At 34.9% G+C, this 20805-nt stretch overlaps 4 protein-coding genes across 4 annotated transcripts in view; 2 read left to right on the top strand and 2 right to left on the bottom strand.

Annotated features, from left to right (window-relative positions):
• The window catches only part of LOC142336451 (mitochondrial-processing peptidase subunit alpha-like), a 30043-nt gene extending 29370 nt beyond the window's left edge, over positions 1 to 673 (top strand). The window contains exon 9 of the mRNA XM_075385296.1: positions 302 to 673. Coding sequence (XP_075241411.1) covers positions 302 to 519 — 218 coding nt within the window. The 3' untranslated portion in view covers positions 520 to 673. The remainder of the gene's footprint in view (positions 1 to 301) is intronic.
• The window catches only part of LOC142336452 (dynein axonemal light chain 1-like), a 46591-nt gene extending 33831 nt beyond the window's left edge, over positions 1 to 12760 (bottom strand). Inside the window, exons 1-2 of the mRNA XM_075385297.1 lie at positions 11971 to 12760; positions 3991 to 4143 (exon numbers count right to left, since the gene is read on the bottom strand). Coding sequence (XP_075241412.1) covers positions 3991 to 4143; positions 11971 to 12072 — 255 coding nt within the window. The 5' untranslated portion in view covers positions 12073 to 12760. The remainder of the gene's footprint in view (positions 1 to 3990; positions 4144 to 11970) is intronic.
• Positions 1 to 20805, top strand: part of LOC142336458 (sodium-dependent serotonin transporter-like) — a 526993-nt gene that overhangs the window by 217643 nt on the left and 288545 nt on the right. The gene's annotated exons all lie outside the window — the stretch shown is intronic.
• LOC142337284 (lactosylceramide 4-alpha-galactosyltransferase-like) lies at positions 13674 to 20454 on the bottom strand. Its single transcript, XM_075386470.1, has 3 exons — positions 19619 to 20454; positions 16512 to 16750; positions 13674 to 14076 (listed from the first exon to the last, which is right to left on the bottom strand). Exons 1-3 carry the CDS (start codon positions 20308 to 20310, stop codon positions 13826 to 13828), a joined length of 1182 nt encoding a protein of 393 aa, XP_075242585.1. The 5' UTR covers positions 20311 to 20454; the 3' UTR covers positions 13674 to 13825.

The following is a 20805-nucleotide window of genomic DNA, read 5'->3' as shown; positions in this document are numbered from 1 at the left end:
GCTCTTAGAGCCTTTCAGCTCTTTAGTCTCCAAGTATGCGATTCAGAGAAACTGTTTTGAAGACTTATACTTATGGTGTGAAGGGCGGTTCCCCCCAATCCCTGCACGTCGTTCAGACCGTATGCCAAAGACCCGCTCCAACCCCCCCCCCCCCCCCCCCCCCCCGCAGCTGCGCTCACCTCACGCCCCTTCAATTAAGCTAAAACTAGCCTCACTAAACCGTGGCTAGCTACTGACGAAGCCAACCGCTCGTCGGTCATTAGAGAGCAATTCGCCCAATGTTAGTCGGTTATGTTTATAGGTTTCAAGCGTGAGCCTAGCGACATTTGTGACATGATAGACAGTGTGACAAAGCAGGACATTGTTCGTGTAGCGGAGAAGCTTATTGGGTCCAAGATATCAGTAGCAGCCTTGGGACAAGTGGGCGAGGTGCCATCTCAACGAGACATGACTCATGCTTTCATCAACAATGGCAAATTCCCACAAACTCAAAAGTCATCTAAATTTAAGTTATTCTGATAAAAAAGAGATTTTTTTTGAGCTAGAAGCATCAAAATTGAAATGCCGTTATCATCACCGTTATTTTCAAACTTGCATGTTCATATATACTTTCAGGGATTATCTATTTGAGTTTAGAATGTTTTTAAAATTTAAATTATTTTGAGCATTCTAATCGCGTTTTTATGCACTGATGGCAAATGAGATTTAAAAGGTGAACTTAACAACATAGAACTCCGGCTCTCCTTCTTTGAGCTATTTTTCTAAGTTGAGGATTGAATCTCGATAAATTCAATCTAGTAAGACTAGATTTGTTTCGTAATTCGTCCAGTAATATTTGATCAGTTCTTGCCAGAGTTTTTAATTGCTCTCAAACGAAGTTTGTAGCAATTATATTAGTCCTGTCGGCCTTTTTTATGCGATTTTTCGCGTGACCGATTTTCCGTCTGACGCTTTTTACTTTTTGTCCTCCAAAACGTGATAAACAGGTAGCGCTCAGCGGGCATCAAGTGCTCTTAGAGCCTTTCAGCTCAAACTGTTTTGGAGACTTATACTTATGGTTTGAAGAGCGGTTCTTAGAGGTAGAAGACACCCCCACTGTTGATCCCCCATTATTGCCCCCAACCCCCACCCCCCCCCCCCCGACCGCGCTGTTGAGAACCCCCACCCCAGAGTCACTCCCACCCCCATCAGCCCCCGGTGCGACCCCCCCCCCCCCCCCCGTGGCTAGCTACTGGAGAACAACCGCTTGCTAAAAACGCAAATTTGTACTATTTTGCAATTTGTTTTCAAGCTTTTTGAAAGTTTTTGACAATTTTTGATTTTTATCAGCCCCAGGTGTCAGGGAATCTCCTCTAGGTTTTAAAAATAGGTTACTGCATAGTTTTTAGTGGTAGTGGAATGGTTTCAACATTTTAACCTTACGAATTTATGCAATTTTTTAACAAAATGTACATTTTTTTTCCATTTTTTGACATTTATTTTTTCTTATTCAGGTCGTTCCAGAACCAAGGGCCAAAAATCATCCTAAGGGGTTTGATAATAAGTTACTGATAACTTTTTTATTGGCCATGGAATAGTTTTGCAACTTTTTAATGTCACAAATTTTTAGCAACTTTTTGATAAAACTTGCTTTTTCAAGTTTTTTTGTGAAAATTTTTGTCGTTTTTTTAGCCTCAAGAGCCAAGAAATACTTTCTAAGGTTTGAAAATAGGTCACTGTTTATTTTCTAGGTTAAATTAAATGTCTTGCAAGATTTAAATATCACGAATTTTAGCATATTTTTGATAATTTTTGCCAATTTTTTTCAATTTTTGACAGTCTTTATTCAGGTTTTTTTTATTTCAAGGGTCAGAAAACCTCCGTTACGGTTTGATAATTATTCACTGGAAAATTTTCAAATTTTAATATCACAAATTTTAGAAATTTTTTTAATAAGACTTGCAATTTTTTTGAGTTTTTTTTTGAGATTTTTTTAATTCAATTTAAATTTTTTAAATTTCTCTAGCCTCAAGAGCCACGGAACTTCCTCTAGGGTTGAATAATATATTACAGAATTGTTTATAGATGTAATGGAATGTTCTTCAAGATTTCAATATCACGAATTTGAGCAATTTTTTAAAATACTTGCATGTTTTTCACTTTTTGAATTTTTTCCGGCACCAGAGGCTCTAGGAACTCCTCCAAGGTTTGGTAATAAGCTGCTGTATAGTTTATAGAGTTAATGGGATGGTGATCAACATTTTTTATGACTCCAGTTGTAGTAATTTTTTGGTTAAAGCTCAAGCTTTTCAATTTTTATGTTCCAAGTGTTTGGATCGTAATTAGCCTGTGAAACTATTTCAGGCTTGCAACAAGGATGGCGGATAATCTCCTGAGACGATGAAATTGTTCTTACGATATTTATATCTTGAATTTTAGCAAGATTTTGTAAAATTTGCAAGTTTATCCAAAATTTGTCAATAATTTTTGTCCTTTTCTGTGTTTAACGACCATTACTGGCCAACGAAATTTTTCAGGTCTAGGGGATGGGTTATTTCACAGAACTTTTGAGACAAAATGGTTTTGAACTTTTTTATCGCGAATTTGAAATGTATTTTGGATTTTGGTTTTTTCAGTTTTTTCATATGATTGATTTATTAACAAGGCTTGAAAACTAGAAGTTGCAGAGTCGAAATCAGTCATGGAAGATATTCCTGTCTCTTTTTCTCTCACTATCAATTAGCGTTCCTTTCTTTTTCTTTCTCGTTCACTTTTTAACTCTCTGTCTCTCACTCTATCTCTCTCTCTCTCTCTCTCTCTCTCTCTCTTTGTTGATGCCGCACTTCAGCTGCTGTTATGTGGCGTAATGTCATCATCTCTGATCCTCATTAACAATGAGTTATAGTATAAATTTTTTTTCTCATAAATTATTTAACAGGCACGTTTTTGGAAATCATTGTTAATTGCTTGCAACAGCAATTTGGAGCAATTATATTAATCGTGCTAGTCTTTTTCGCAATTTTTGCTGGGCCGTTTTTACGTCTGACCCATTTGACTTCCTTCTTCAGAAATGGGATAAACAGGTAGCGCCCAGAGGTCACTAAACCGTGGCAAGCTGCTGACGAAGTCAACCGCTCGCTGGTCGTTTGAGAGCAATTCGCCCGACGTTAGTCGGTTATGTTTCAGCTAATTGACTCACTTAAGCTAAATTATATGGTGCGAGGAATATAAGCCGACAAGCAAAATTGAGAAATTAAGCCGACAGCTTTATTCTGATTGGTCGACAAATCTGATTGGTCAAAATGATACTAGTTCGTCCAACCATTAGAACTTTCCTATGGTTGGGTTGCTGTCTAAATTACTCAAGAAATTTGTGATGGTCGGGCAAACCCCCTGTCAGCGATTGCCAATGGTGACGGGGCGTTTAGCCCACAAGGGAAAAATGCGAATCCTATGGTTAATTCTTATTGGTCGACAAATGTTTGCTGCGTGTGCTCATTCTTGTATGTTGTAACTACTGTCGTGAAAAGCGCAGCATTAAAAAGAAAGTGTCGTTTCATCGCAATGCATTTTCCGTGTTAGTAGGACTGGTGGAAGCCGTCTTGGTCGACGGGGTTTAGCCGACAACCAATAAATGCAAAATTTATCCCACAATTAACGTAAAATGTGCTACTAGATTAATTATGAAGGTGTGAATACGGGCAAATAAACGGTAAAATTTAAATGAACTAGCGAAACATAGGTCAATCTGTGCTTGCAACCTCCCCCTTCCCCAGCCAGGGGGAGGGTTGCCCACAGATAGGTCGAGTGGTTCGCCACCCGACCACACTCACACCAAATATAATGGTCCAGCGAACTACTGATTTTTCATCCAATGAGGTCTTTGTGACCAATAATAATAATACTGTCGGCTAAACTTCTCCTTTTTCTTTGTCGGCTATACGCCCTGTCGGCCAATATTTCTATCTTCAGTAGTACTAATATACTAACGAACAATATTTTTTCACTGACCTTGATGTTATTTCTCCCGAGTGATAAAATTCGGAGGTTCTTGAATCCGTTCAGATTGGCAATCTTCTCAATACAGTTGGTGGAGAGAGATAGTTGTTCACATGAGCCAGCTAAGTACGCTAAAGAGGCGTCCATCTTCTCTATAGGTGGAATCTACAATAAATATGGGTGATGGAAACAGTTATTTCGCTTCGTCAATTTAAACGCAGATTGTAGAAATTGTAACCGAATAAGATGAGGCAATGAGAACACTTCTCGATATTCCCAGTGCGTCAGAGGATCGAAAAGAATCAGTAATTTGCGGTTGCACGTAATGTTTGAATCCGTCAAATGAAAAACAACCCTTCAGACCTATCCTCGATATTATAGTATTTAGTTCATTTAGTCTGATTGCAATACAAAAATTAAAGTACATAACATATTCTCGAACATATTTATCAAGGCAAGGACAACCAGCGAACTTAAGTAGTTCATTCAAGTGGTTGCCCTAGGTATATAATTCACAGTTTGGCTAGCTAAAAAAAGCAGTTTTGTAGTCCCATATTTATAAACAATTTAAAGTCCTTTTCGGACAATTCTCTGACATTTGATGGGATAAGATTATTTTTTAACTTAAAGGTTTTGCGCAATTATTGATCTGTCTGCCAGTGAAAACTTCTTTGCAACTTTTGTTGTTTTTAGTGGTTTGATGAGGACAATCATTTCATTGCGTGTTCGTATTAACGTTGTAGATTTAATAGAGAAACTGCCTTTGCGATACATATGAAAGACATGTGTGGAACAATTCAAAGAAACAGAGTTCAGAAGCAGTTTCTATTTGGAATTGTTCAAAAATATCTGAAACTTGGTCGTGTTTGCGACGATGAAAAATCTATTTTAAAATGCTCTTTTGGACACCAAAATTTTCGTTAAAGCTTGATTTATAACAACTTGCATATACTAAAATACCGTTGGAAATACTGGATTTTACAAAAGCCTTATAAAAAAGAATGAGGGACTTTCGTGAAAACAATGACCTGATTTATAAAAAATCCCACATATCCTTGATGATTTAATCTTAAGCTTACCATTATTGTAATTAAAGGACAAATTTTTATCGATGTAGTCCCAGGTATTTGAATTGAGCTGTACAGTTCAGTTTATCTGTTAGCTTGAACTCATGTTTTTTTTCACTCATAAAATTTCAGTTATTTTCTCATTGATGGTTATCTTACTGTCACACCATTTTTGTAAAATTTTTAGCTCCGTGTTCATTCTATCATTTGTCGCGGTACCACTGGTGAAAATGACAGTATTATCTGCAAAAAATGTGATCTGTTCAGTGAATTCATCTGGTAGAATATTAATGTAAACAAGAAAGAATAGGGGACCTAGCACCGATCTTTGCGGTACTCCATATGACACAAGCGCCCTTGACGATTCAGAATTTTCACTTAAGACATATTAATACCGGTTTCTAAAGTAACTAGAAAACAGTTGTTGTATATTTTACTCTAATGCCAAAGCTATTTAGCTGTTTCAAAAGTATAGAACGATCAACAGTATCAATTGCTTTTTTGAAATCAATGAAAACAGCAAATGCCCTTTTTTTCCTCTTTGATCTCTCTAAGACGTTCTGTCAAATTCAGTATTGCACCCATGCAAGATTTTTTGGGCTGAAAACCGTACTGGTGTACCGAAAGTAATTGTGTTGAAAAATGAGTGCAGCTTTTTGTGTAAATGTTTTTCAAATATTTTTGATATCGCCGGTAATAGACTTATCGGGCAACAGTTTTCAGCCTCACCAGGGTCACCATTATTCTAAATTGCTCTATATTGGCAACTTTCAAATTCTTTGGAAATTCACCAGAGCTAGCCACACTCTTAAACAGTTCAACCATGTCAAGACCAATAACAGGGTAAGACAAGTACGAAACAAAAATTTAACCCATCATGATCAGTAGAGTGTTTCTTGGTAGAAACTCTTGAGAATTTTTCGTCAATTTCGTCAATATCAGTTGGATGAAGCACAAATATTTTTTCGACTTTAGAACGAGAATTAAAATTTTCCGGCGGCTTATTTTCTGCTAATTGTTTTCCTACGTTTAAGAAAATGTTGCAAAAAGTCAAAAAACATGCCTTATCGAAATTGAATTCATATTTTTTGTGATTGATAGAGTTTCCGGTTGCATTAAAAAAGGTGCTTTGATGTTGAAGTTTGACCTTCCGAGTTTTTCGAGGAATTGGTTTTTGCAGTTTCGAATAGCCTTTGCGACTTCAATTTTTGTTGTATTATTCTTTCCCTTGCTTAATTCCGACGGATCGTTTTTAAACTTTTTAGAAGCACGATGGCGTTTTCCTATTAGTTTTTTAGGTGTCTTGTTAAACCACCCTTGATTTTCGAACGATTTTGTCTGTGCATACGGTGCAAATTTATTCAAGCTACAGTTAATAGCTTGGATTATTTCGTGAGACGAATAATGGATATTTAATTTGGGTGCAATAGATCTGAGTTTTTGATCTTGTACAAACAAATGTTTCAGAGGTGTATCTTTATTTTTCAAAACACGTAAATCGCGTTGATAAAGCATATTTACACTGTTTTTGTTGTTTTTGTTTAGAAAAGGTATGTATGATATCAAGGCGCAACGATCATTAAAAAGTGACGCTTTTATAGAAATTTGAAGACATTTGAAGACAATAATATGATCAAGACAAAAACCACCAGTTTCGTTTTATCTTGTTATTTCTTTGTTTTTTTGATAGAGAAACCATAACATTCTAAAACGTTTTTGTACTTGGTGACACTCGAAATTTTTTCCAATATGGTAACATGATTGGTAACATCACCGCAATTGATTGTTTTTTTTTGTATTTTGAGCAGGCTAATTACTCAAGATTTCATCAAGTGAATTGAGAAATTTGTTTAGTTTTCGATTTGGTGGTGTATAGACTACGCAAGTTTGAATGCAAGACTTTGATCGGATTGTAGTTTTATGGTCAAGCTTTTAATGTTTCCATTTGTTTCTATGTTATTGTACGGTATTCCATTTTCAGATATATAGCTATACCAGCTCCACGTCTATTACTTCTGTTTCTAAAAATAGGGCTCTGGTATCCGTTTATTTTATAAATATCAGGTTTTTCGTCTTTTTGCAGCAAGTTTTGCAAACACAAAGCAGTTTTGGTTCCTTTAGCCACTTCACTCAGCACTCAATTTGATCATGATGGGAAGGTAACGACCTAACATTCAGAAACACAAAGTTCGGGTTTGCAGTTCGAAGTTGTTTTTCCATTTTCCTAGGTTGTTGGAGATGCATATACTTTGATCGTAGTGTTGGCTATGTACCGTTTAAAGCGAGTTCTGTAGTTGTGATTGGTGATGATTGATCGTTTATTTTTTTGATATCCGGTGGTTTTCGTGAGTTTTCGGGAGACAAAATTTCTTTCACGCTAGATGGAGAACTGCTGCGATCCCTTTTTCGGGCGTGTCCAGATTCATTGTTCCCAAAATTCTTTTTTTAAAAGCTTTTATCGCCAAATCTCTTACCGCTTGTTTCGATTGTACCACCTGCGAAAAGATGTTACCATTTTCAGCTCTGAAGAAAAGCTTGACAGCACTTTTGTGTGTTGTTGTAACCAATCCTAGTTTATCACATTCATGTTTCATTTCCATGTCTTGTTTGGGAATTGTTCATTAATAAAGAGGGGTTTGCTGTTGTGCATTTGGCCAGCGAGTTGTTTCCGTCTTGAGTAAATCTCATTGTTGTCATTAAAGTAAATAAACTTGACAATAATTGACGCGTGTGACCTCTTTTTGGAATGTACAGCGGGTGGCAAGCTCTGAAGTTTTCGGGGGATAAGTGATAATTGAAGTATTTTGAGATCGCCCAACACATGTACTCGGGTAGATTTTGGTTGTTACCATCAACGGGTAAATAAGTGAAAATAAGGCAATGTTTGATGGTGTAACGCTCTTGAGATATTACCCTTTCTTTTAGATCCGTCACTTTTACTGAGATCAATTATTGCTAAATTCTGTTTGTTAATGGTTGATTTATGGGAATCAATCACGGCCGTTCTCTAGCTGAGCATTCTCTTATGATCAGGTTAAAACATAATCCCCAGCTTCATGAGTTGGTTGAACTTCAATTGAATACTATCAAGGTCTTCATGCTTCCGCATTTATTGTAGCTGACTGTTTGCAATAAAAAATGCCGTGAAGCAATTTATAAGCTAAAATTGGGCCTTCGTGCCTATTAATGCCCAAAAATGCTATTTTGGGGTCTTTTGGTCAGACAATAGCTTGTATGTGGAATGGGAACGAAGCTAATTCATGCTTCATAATTGATAATAAGCGCCTCTTCCTCTGTTTAAACAAAAGAAATTAATACACTCTTATTATTTATTCTTATAATTGTTGTTAAACTGTAATTGTGTTAAAAGTTAAACATTATTTCATTTCGGAGTGCAAAACTTTTATAAAATCTGGTATTTCACTTCTAACAAAAACAACGACAGCTTGGGCAACTTATTTTGTTAAGACTGCCAACTTTGAAATCGCATTTCTGGTATAAAAGCAGAATTGATTGACATTTTGATCGAACAGAGCGCATCATTCACACTCTTTCTCATCATTCCGGGCTGGCGTATTTAGTAAAATTCTCAATTATTAAAAAGAACTTTTTATGGCTCAGTGTTACAAAAATCAGTGAAAAGCTTTTCTGTCAAGATTTTTAAAATTTCAGATTTGATGTTCATTTTCTAAATAGAAATGTCATGCCAAAACTTTTCTTAATTTTGGTCAAAAATAGATCAATAAGCAATCTATTTGACAATGTAAACCTCGATAGGAAATTCACGGACTTATTTTTAGATACTCTTATTTTGCGACATGGGTTTCAAAAATGATTCGTAAATTTTTCCAACTCTTGAGTAATTAAAAAAATTTAAGCTTTATTTTTTTTGTGGGAGATGACAAACAAGAAAAAGACTCTTAAACAATGATTGTATTCAAATTTGTGTTGGAAAAAAACACGTTTGTATCTCTCCGCCAAGGTATCGATACGTCAAAATTGGATGAGCGATACCTGGAATAAGGTTTGTAGCCCCAAAATAAATTCATGGAACAATGAAGCGGTTTATTGTTCCGACACACTTTAGTGGGGAAGGAACTAAATGCTCAATTGGGTTTTTACGACTCGAAGAGGAGTATTGGTATTCTACAGGTTTTTTTTTAGCTGAAGTGATAATTTGAACTTTGACTTTGTTTTCAAACAATGAATTCTGTTTTAAAAGTTTACTTTGGTTTTCGAACAGTAGCTTTGTTTGTAATGTATAGTAATTAGGAACTGACCGTATTATTCAAGGTACAGGTGAAATGGTCAGTTTGAGAATTTTTGATCAAAAATTTATTCCACCAATCTATCAAACGCACTGTTTTTGCCAAAGGTTTTTGACAAATTTCCTTCCAAATCTATGAAAAATCAATATTTTTTTCCGCATTTCATGGATTTAAAATATCCCTGTTTGGCCAACTTTGTCCAGTTTGGCCAGTGTTTCAGACCTGAATTTGCCAACACAATTTTCGTTTACTCCGATATGGGCTCTGTGCAGTTCCGATTCCTCGGAAAGTTTTCCGGAATTCAGATTTTTGCAGTCTTTCGCTAAAATTTTAAGCAGATAATTATAACAAAAAATGCAGAATATATATTTAAAGCTTTATCTTTTCCGCTTATCGAAAGAAATATTACGCAAAGTTTTAGAACTTGCGGTTATTTACAGCCGGTCAACAATGATAGTAACGTCTGACTTTTTAAAATTGTTATTGCATTTTTTTTCATGCCAGTTACAGGCAATGGTGTTTTAATTTAAAAAATCAATTAATAGGAGGTCTCACATGTGTTCAAATAAGGTTGAATGAATAAATAGTGTTTTTGTCTAAAAATCATGGATTTTATGGCTCCAGCATACAATTTTAGTGATTGTTGTATGAATGATAGTTCTGCCAGCATTTGTTATTCATTTTGTAGTCTTATGACTGAGTTGAATTAAGCAAACGTCTGATTTGTTATTGCAAGAGCCGAAAAATTATCAATCCAAGGCTTTCGGTTGATAAATATTGGTATATCGGTAATATAACTCGGTAATTACCCAAAATTATTAATCTACTTTTGATACCTTGACTTTTTGATGAAGTTGGCAATGTCAGAAACATTGGGAAATTTTTATTTAATTGGGAAGCAGCAAGAGCAAGGCCAGATAAAAAAAAACTCCGATTGTAATGGCGCGCTATTTATTTTTTCAAACATTTTTGCTGCTTTTTAGAAGATTTCCGATGAAACCTCAATTTTTGACCAATCAAATTGACGTGCGAATGAAGACCAATGAATCTGCTTTATAAGTGCAGCAAAACATTGTGGTTTTTATGGCTACAACACCGTTTGCTTGCTTTCTGCATGTGTTCCTTGTTAATTTATTGTCTTTTGACTAGTCTCACTGACTTGTCCAATTGGCATCCTAAGCAGTAAAACCTTAATCGGTTTACCATTTTTATTTGAAATCTCACGTTTGTCTTACGATTTCTAAAAAATTGTTTGAACAAAACTAATCGTTTTGCCAATTTCAATCTTTTTTTCGACTAATTATAGCCTAGTCTCAGCAAAACGGGGTAGCATTTTTTCTCACAAGATACAATGTTGTCTTCCTCGCTGTTTTATTATTCAAGTAATGGATTTTGGTGTTGACACTACGAGTTCCTATTTTTTTGCCAATTTAAATCTTTTTTTGACTAATAGTCTGAATACTGACAATTGCTAATGGTTCTGTACGGATGTCAATTTAACATCATCGAATGATTTTAGTTGGTCGCTAATAGCTTTATGACTTTGAATTTAACTCTTTTCAAGAGCTGGAAACGGGCTTTCTATTTTTGTCCTTTTTGTTTTTTGCTTGTTAGTTATTCTCAATAAAGGCACGTCCCATATATTTCCCGGTAAAATGCAAGTCATTTTATTTTAGTGTAGTTTTTATCTAATGCTGTTTTGACTTTTTGCACTAAGCTTTTTTTTAAAAAAAAAAGAAGATAGACAATGAGTTTTGGTCGTAAGTAATGCTTGTTGTTTTTATTTGATTTTGTTTTTATGTAGTTGTTTACAGTGTATAAGTAGACAATTAAGTCAGAAACGTGCTGGAGCGGCGTCGAAACATTATGTGCGAAAGCAAACTTCCGAGCCTTGTTTGTTTTGTGTTGAAAATCGAAAATTGACTCCTTCGAATTAATTTTTAAACTATATTATATTGCTATTTAGTTTTTTTAAAACACGAATTTTTTTCCCGTCGTTCAGCAATTTCAATTGCTCTCACTTCTTTTTTCGAATTATTTCATAAAGGTTAAAGTACTTGCACAAAATGGATGCTATATCTGATTTTTCCAGAAGTTTTTTGTGAAATTAAAATGCTAGTTAACTTTTGTTTTAGAAATTTATGGTCTAGTGGTGATTCCTACTCGAAAAGCATTAAAATCTTTTTAAATCTTTCTTTTAAAATAAGGCAGCAAAAACGGAAGTCACTGGTTTCCAACTATTTTTTACAGAATATCTCGAAACCAAATGGAGCCATTTTCTTAAAATTAAATGTTAGCGTTAAAACACGATTTTTAAAACAAAAGTTACGGGGCTCACTACTCGTTTGATAGCAAAAAACGGAAAAGGTATATCAGAAAATTGGAAAAATCGGAATTTAACGTTTAAGGACACTTAAAATTTAGCAAAAACATCAATCTTGCAGCTAAGATGACAGAGTTTTTTTTGGTCCAGTCATTGACTGGTGAAATAAAAGCAACAGAACCGTAGGAAAAGTCACCAAACTTTTCCCGAATTTTGGCATTTTCCCGCCAAACTGTGTATTGTCAGTTTTTCAATAATTCTAAAGCAGTACTCGTTTCCGTATTATCTGTTCTTTTCATGATTTGATGTCTAAAGTCAGTCAGATGAGACTAACCTGTGCGTACAATTTGACAGCCTTGGTCTCGTTTGCCTTGCACTCGTATTTCTCTTCAAACCTCAGAATCGAATCTTTGATCGTTGTTCCCTTCGAAGCCATTTTAACACGCCTAACGACTCAATTTTAATTATCACAGAATTTATATAATGATCGCGTGTTTATTATTCGGAGTTAAAACTTTAAAGTGTTAAAACTATTTTTTTCAGAATTTGTTGAAAACATTCCTCCGAGTCACAATCTACGCTAAATTTTAAGCATTAATTGATTTCGATAGAGAGACAGACTTCAAAAATTTTTCTCGCTCTTCAGGAATTAGAACTTCTTCAAAGATTTTGCAATTATTGAGTAATGTAACAGAATTCGGGCTCAACAAATGAGTTACAAAACCAAATGTAGCACAGTAGCTTAAAATTGAGAGTTCCTTTCAAAACGTAAAACTTTCAAAATGTAAAAATCAAATTCATATAATGAAAATAATAAAAAAAAGACTACAAGAACTTTTGATGCGCGTTTTAGTTTACCGGCGCTGGTTGTGACTTTATAACCCGATGATCTTTATAGCCCCAGATAAAGAAAACAAACAATACGGTTATCTCACTCAATATTTTGAGGCTCTCGAAATTATACCCTCAATTTTGAAGAAAAAATAACTGATTCAGAAGTGAAACTTTGATGTGTGAATAATCTGAGATAAGAACAGAATAATCTTGATATTTAAACAGAACACAGCTTCTAACGTGCGCTTTATTTATTTCAATATGCTTGCTAAATACAGCAGGTGAAAAATAAGCACGGCAGGCTCTCTGCTGTTTTTTTTTACCACATAACACTACGCTTTGCGATTATTCACGGAACGTTTTGTTTTGACTATGAATGAAACTAAAAATCTCGCTGTAATACTGATTGAGCGCTTTATATGCTGCGAAATTGCTTTATGTTTACAAAAATTCGAGTAGTGTAGCAGTAGTTAATCATCTCGACCTTAATAAAACCGATGAAAATTATCAAAATAAATTTTTGAAATATATGCTCTGAACTTTTAAACTGAATCTGAAGCATCTGGATAAAATAAATAATAAGCTGAATAATGGGTGAAAAAAAAGTTTATAATGAATCCCTGTTATCTTCCCCTCACATTTGCATTTCAAGAAATGTGAAACATTTAACGACAGAAAACAAAAAAACAATGATTAATACTATAAATAGTTTGCCGCTTTTTTCCCCGCCAAACCAAGATTTGATATATGAAGCAACTAGCAAAAAATCTCACCGATATTTTTTACCTTATATGAAAATTAATTTGTATATGAATATAATTATAGAACTTGAGGGTTTGAAGTGATTAATACAATCATTGTTCAAATGCATAGTCTGTCCCATAAAGTTGAAAAAATCGAACAATCGGAAACCTAAAAAACACGATTCGTTGTTGCTTTTCTATAGTCAATCCCATAAAGTTGAAATAAGCGAATGTTTCAAAAGCCACAGGTTGGAGTTCAAAGGTCAAAGTTCAAATTTGAAACATGTAGAAAAAATTGATGAATAGAAGTTTAATGGAAAAAACGTTGACATTCAAATGACCAATTTGATGCTCACTTACCTGTTCTTGACGTTTTCGAACGTTCGCTTATTTCAACTTTATTGGACAGACTATAGTTAGTTCCATAATCTTGCAAAGCAAGCAAATGAGCGTCAAAATTCAGGTATCTGCACGTTTTAAATCTGAACTCTGACCTTTGAAATGTCCGATTGGTTTGCAAATTTATGGGACTGACCATGCCGTACACGAATAATGAGCTATTATTTTTAAGCTGTTCAATTGCTTTTGTTCAGAAATCAGTTATCAACGTTTTCAAAAATTTTTCATTGTCGAAATTGAAATAGGGCATATTTTGGGTCCAAAATAGGAGTAAATATCATGTCTTGGGTTCCCGCTGATACGATTAGTCTTTGAAGCAGATCCGCTGAGGTGTACGAGAGACGTGCACCTGAAGTAGTTCTCGAAGTAGGATGGGTCTACATTTAGATGGAAGACATCTGGCATTCCGATGAAGGTCAGAATTGCCTGGAATTTGAACGATGGCAGGATTGTCAACACCTCGGCTGAAATGTATTCATTTCATCATGTTAAATTGAGGAGTCCACCCAAAAAGGATTGTAATCAACTCAATGCGAACGCGGCTGTGGACTAGAATGGTAAGGTCGAAATAATTTTGGTGTTGGATTTCAAGATCGAAGTCCATTTGCTTAAAAACAATTTTGTGAAGCACGTTATCTTGTCCATGGCCGCGGTGGAGGTGAGGGGGGGGGGGGGTAAGGAATGCATATAACAATTTATGAAATGTATGTTCAATTCTATATTCTCTTTGAACTTATTGGTACAATATGGTGTCAGGACAATTTACCCAATGCCATTATCCAATGCCAATATACCCAATGTACTTTGATACTTTCGTTCAATAATCCGACAACAAATTAGCAGTCGCTATTACCCGTATGTTTTAACGTACTTAATGGCTATGGCCATGACTCAACGGCCCGTTGGACTTGATATGGGCATTTTGGCATTGGGTATAATGGCATTGGGTATTTTAGCATTGGGTATAATGGCATTGGGTAAATAGTCATGTATCTGTACAATATGTAGTGTAGCCTTCTTTCCAAATAACGAAAATTGATTACGAGGAAAAACCTATTGGTAAAGACAAAAAAGAAATATTTACTTCATTTGGTCGGCTATAAATAGTTATGCCATTAGAGTAGGCATTTTGTAAAAAGCGCCAAAACAATCATAACTATTCCGTTTGTTTTTACTCGTATCCGGACAAACCATTCCCAGAAAAAACAGTCAATAATTGCAAAATAATCGCAGACACAACTTTCCCAGACAAAATCGTCCCAGACAAAACAATCACAAATTGCAAAATAATCCCAGACACAACTTTTCCAGATAAAATAGTCCCAGGCAAAATGGTCTCGAATAAGTAATGAAAAAAATGTAAATATAACCTACAAACAATTAACAAACAATTTATGAGTTAAGGTTTCGAGAACATTGTTTTTAATTGATGTGAATTAGGATTAAAACTTGTTTCATCTTAGAATATTTTGTCTGCGACTGTTTTTTTTCGGGAATATTTTGCTATTCGAGACTCTTTTGTCCAGGACTGTTCTGTCAGTTCACTTTTTTACTTGAGTTTTAAAGTGGCTCTCCTTTTTTTGAATTTGGAAACTTTTGAAAATACACATCTACATTCATGACACGGCTCCACAGTTTGCTTCAAATGCCAGGAAGTAATTTGTACAATTTATTTTGTATTTTGAAAATTGATTGACTTCGAATATCTCAAAATTTACCTTTTTTTGGTATCAACTATACTTACAATGTTTACAACAAGCTCTTTTTTAGTTGGATTTTATGAATTGAGGTTGTTTGTAAAACATGTATTTTTGTTTCTTTTTATGTGTACAAAAGTCGGGCTCCAAAGTTCTTTAAAACTTCAAATTTATTTACGGTGGAAAGTTTATTGCAACCAAACTTTTCCTTGCAAAATAAATTTTGGCAATTCATACATTTGTAGAGAGCTCTATGCGAAAATCTTTTGTATCATTTGAAAGTTAAATTTCTTTCCTTTCCTCAAAAAATTGAGAATGAAAGGTTTTAAAAACCACTTAATATATTCAATAGTTTCATTATCAAACCTGTCTGATTGAGTCATAATAAAAAGTTCCTTTACTTATGAGGGTCTCCGCTTGTATGAGATTTCTTTTTTTTCTAAATAAACAACAGTTATTAGAGTAGAGCCAACCTCAAATAACTTTGTTTGAGGTAAAAAAAAAATTCCAGATTGAGAAGTCAATCATATGAAAAGACTAAAGAATTTGGGGTGGGGGAGGAAGAGTACTTTGTCTGCCTTAATTATTTTACCTAGACCACTCATTTCGACCAAAAATCTCTTCATGCGTCACCCCTCCTTGCCCCATATATAAACCTATCAACGGTCTTCTCATACCCATTATCAGTCGATCACGTGCTTTTTTTAATCAGTCTCTCAACTATAGTGTCGTGCGCCAGACAGAAATCTAATCTGTGAATTCTCCACCAATCACAGACTGAGAAGATTCTATTCTCTTTTAGGACGTTTCCCATTATAGCCCCCTATGAAAATAAAGCCCCCCATTATGGTATAATTATGGTATAATGGGGGTAGGCTATAGATTAAGGTTATCCGACCACTAAGCTGGGGGGGGGGGGGGGGGGTGTGGCTATAATGGAAAACAACCCTCTTTTACATAGCGATTGCTTGTATATTTTCGCTAGTCTTATTTTATTCACTACTATGTTTATGCCATTGACTTCGGCAAAATTAAAATAATTTGCCGTAATAATTAAAGTTTTAATTGGGTGTTCTCCTGAGTCGGTTAGTCAGTCAGAGTTAGGTAAGTCTATTTCGCGCGCAGAAATCATTAGCTCTATATGTTTAAACCTTAAGGCAATGAATAGAGCCTATATCGGGTCCACCTTAGTCTATACGTACATTCATAGTTATGCGAGGCGCCCTGGGGTGATTTGAGAAACGTAGTGGATGCCACTCTGTTCATGACAACTGGACCCATGTCTATCCACCTAATTCCATGTTTGTACGTCCTGTTAGCTTCCAGCATTGCTTCCCAGATGACTGGACTTCCTGACTCAAAGTGCATGGTGCCTCCATTCAGCATCCTTGAGTACTGTTTCTGACCTTTAGTCTGCATTTCGCAATTCTCATTTGGGATTCTAAAGCCGCGTGTATGTACAATTAAGTATAGAAAACAGGATGGCTCGCTTTATTCTGTGCACAGGAACATAAAGTTCTAACATTATCATTGAGAAATAAAAAGGCGTAATTATTGTGAAGGGACACATATTCGCCCGTTTTTTTCTGATGATAACAGAAACTGGACCAAAAGTTAAAAAGGAGAGAACTATGTCTGGAAAAGAGAACAGGCCACAGACCTAGAAGTTTAAACTTATTCAATTGAGAGTCTTCAAGAAATGACGAATCGAAACAAATCTTTTTTATAGCTGCAAACCAGTACAATGAGCATAGCTGTATTATGTCCCGCTCATTTTTATTAACTCGAAATTGGTTAAAATAGAGGAACACGGCTCTTCTTTTTTTAAAAGAACAAGGTAACGTATATTATTAAAAAAAACAAAACTTTATAAAATGATATCATCTTCAATCTGCCTAAAAACTATTATACGGCAAACCCCTCAACCAAATTTGATTCGCTTTTAACTTTCAAACACAGGAGTGAAGAAATAGGAGCCACGGTTTTGTTGAAAAATAGCCAATTTAATTTCTAAAATAGTAAACAGAAATTTGCTGACACCCCTATAAAGTTCATGTTTGCTCAAAAATCAGAACAAAACAAAACTGAATACAAATCAGATAGCAGAAATATTTGTTTCTGGATTCAGAGCAGAGGCAAAAAAACCAAAACCAAATGGAAAATATGCTGACAGATTTTTCTGAATATAATTTTTTTTGTCATTGATACCTTTAAAACTGATTGCTTTTATGTGTCAATTGACGTATCCAACCTAGTCACGTGGGCCAACATAGTTCAGCGTCCGCCATTCAAAAATTTAAAAAAAGAACAGGAACAAAGCTACCAAGGTAATGTCCTCAAGAAATTGACGTACGCTCTAAGAAATAGCAATTATCAATATGATGACCCCGTTTTCCAGTTTTATAGAAAGGGAAAAAGTAAACGCTTCATAAAAACTGGAAAAATTGAGTTTTTATTTAAAAACTTGTAAAATTTCGTGATTTGACATTTTAAAAACGGATCACCTTTATCTAAGCGCTATGGAGCGATACAATTGCAAGCTATTGGAATACGTTTTTGTGGCTTCTCAAAAACCAGCAGAGAAATACATTAAAATTGCCGGAAAAACTTGACAGAAAAACAATAATCGCAACATTTTTTACTTTAAATGTTCAATACTATGAAGACACTTGCTTCAGAGACTTCTGATTTTGAGCAATTTTGGTTTTCAGCAGAAGATCTTGATTAGAAAATCTCCAAAATCGTTAGCAATTGAGATTTTCCATTTGATGGAATATATAGTTGCAATTTATATCATTACAATCTGCGTATCTTTAGCTTTAACATATAGGATGCTCAAAAAGGTTTTCCGGTTTGGCGCAGAGTAAAAAACGCCCCAATTAAATTTTACGCCATTTCTAAATAAAAATCGAAATAAAAAGTAAAGACGTCAGAATTTTATTTGAGACCATATAAGTTTTAAAATTGATATTTAATATAATAGAGATTAATTTCTTTTTGCTGGCTATCATTTTCTTCGGATGTGCTGCAACCCAAGTTGGATAGCAGTAGTGATACATTAAATTACAAATTATTTTAACTTTGAGGCACATCACTAAATTCTTGCAAAACTTTTATGGAAAACACGGCTATTTTGTATGAATCTCGCTTTTGTCTCTGCTTTTCTAATAGGATCTTGTCAAACCTTTTTTGAGACGTTTGTGAGTTCAAAGCAAAAAGCCTTCTAGGCTCGAAGTTGACGCATTTAAGAATATTGCCTCAAACTTACCAAAATGGATTTTAAATACTCAATAACTGACTTAATCCACTTGAGTCGGATTTCATTTTTTTGTACATGCAAATTACATTGCAGTTTCCCTTTTATGACATTTTTGCTCAAAAGCAGCAAAGATAAAAGTATAAGCAAAATCGAATTGCAAATGTTCTCTCCCGTGTATTAAGGCTGCAAAATGGAATTCAGTTACCGATCCAAGTAAGTTTACAATAACAACAAAAGAGAATTTTTTTGGTCCAATTTTTGGTCCAATCGAGTCAACTTCGTTCTCTAGTCCAATTTGCGAATTATACTAACATAAATGCTTTAGTTCTTCAGTTTGGAGATCACGGTATTCCTATTTATGAGATTGGCTTGTAAATAATTCCAAAATTTTGTGATTTATACTGGTTGAACAAGGCACGAGTACATTGTTGACTTTTTAATCTGCACATTTGTCTACTTAATCTGTCCACCCTATAGAGTCTATTGTCCTACACTCCCTCAATTCTTCGATAAAAATTAATTACGAAGAATTTACTACTTAAATGAGGAAAACAGATTAAATTTAATTTTGGTACCTGAAACCTGAATATCAGAGTTGTTGATTTTTTCTTAAGTCAACCGGAGTGTACGGCATTTCGTGCAATTCTTCTTCATACTTTCAACATTTGAACGCTTGGGTTAAAAGTGGACAACGAAGCTCGGTGTTTGATTTAGCAAATTTTTTATTCAAATTAAAATATGTCAACTTTTGCCCTGTCTCTGATAAAGCTCAATTTCGGTTATACCAAAAATGCCTATAAATTTACTTTTGCTCGACCCATGATAGAATTTTCCTCGATTTTAAGTAGAAAACTCGGTTGTATAATTATAGCCAATAAAGACTCCCCCTCCCCCCCCCCTCCCCCCCCCCCTACTAGACTTGTTGAAACTTTTCATAAGTCGAGGCCTAAACCTGAGGGTGCGTTCACTGTGTATTTAAGACTAAATTCATTTGAAAAGTAATTAGGGCTGAAAAAATTATCACTAGAATGCAAAATCGAAGCAACGTACGTGTATCCTTCCATTCCAATCGAATTTTTGAAACCCGTCAAGTCTTTCAGAACCAACACGTCCAGGTCAAGGTTGAACCCTCCGTACCTGTACAGCAACGCATATCTCATAAAGTCACTCACGTGCGTCTGCGTGAAATCTTGCCTCTTTGGGTTAGGGTCTAATCTGGGTAAAATATCCTGCAGAGGCAAATTGACAAAAAGTGGTCCCAACTGTGCGGTATAGAACTGTAACTTCTCTGGATAAAACTCCTGAATCAAGCGGCATAAAATTGGATTAGTGGTATCCAAAACCGGCGACAAAGTGACAACTTTCACTTTCAAATTTGATATTCGAAGAGCGGATTCGATAGTGCATAGCTGTCGGCCGCGATAGGTTGGCTTTCCGTGTGTTTCTATGAAGAAAATTTGATGATTTTTGTCGGAATATTGTTCACTGAAAGTTTCTAGATTAACTGAACTGTTACAGAAAATTTTTTTGTTTTCAGGTAATTTTTTCTCAGGTTGCGTCTTTTCTTTTTGATCGCCAATTTTCAAATTATGTTTTTTTTGGTTATAGAGTGGTTTGATATTTTCATATTTTTCATCGTTCGAGGACTGGCCCCAAAAACGAAATGAGCTTAGATATAATAAAATTAAGCTGATCACAATTATATTTAAAAAGCAGACACGTCGAACTCGGAAGATATTCATTGGCACGGCCTGTTTTAATCAACTGGATTTTGTGATTTATATAACTAGAATTGATTACTTTAACAGTTTTCTCTAACCAAAATTAGTCTACTTTTGTACGTTGATTCGTGAAGTTGAGCAATATGAGTAATAGTTATCAATTTTACGTGTTTTATGCATTTTACAAGCGAATTAAGAAATTACAAATTATATTAAAAGTAAGTTTTTGGTTAAGCTCATCTACGTCTTAGTAGCTTTAGCTTAAACATTGATACTCTACTATGTAAAAATACTCAAAAATGCAAGTACACATTTTAAGAAGTTGAAGCATTTTCACAACTATGTTTAACATATTGTCAGCTGAATTTTAAAGGCGTTCACAGAACAAAACGTCAAAACCACAATCGTTTGTAGTGCACACGGTCGAAAAAAATGGAGAAATAATTTTGAAATCTTTCCATTGACATTTTTTGAATAAAAACCGAGAGAAAACTTGTTGGCAAAAATCCAAATCGA

This window comes from Convolutriloba macropyga, chromosome 3 (assembly GCF_964194025.1).
Source record: "Convolutriloba macropyga chromosome 3, txConMacr16.3, whole genome shotgun sequence".
NCBI lineage: Eukaryota > Metazoa > Xenacoelomorpha > Acoela > Convolutidae > Convolutriloba > Convolutriloba macropyga.
This window is presented reverse-complemented; position numbering and strand designations above follow the sequence as displayed.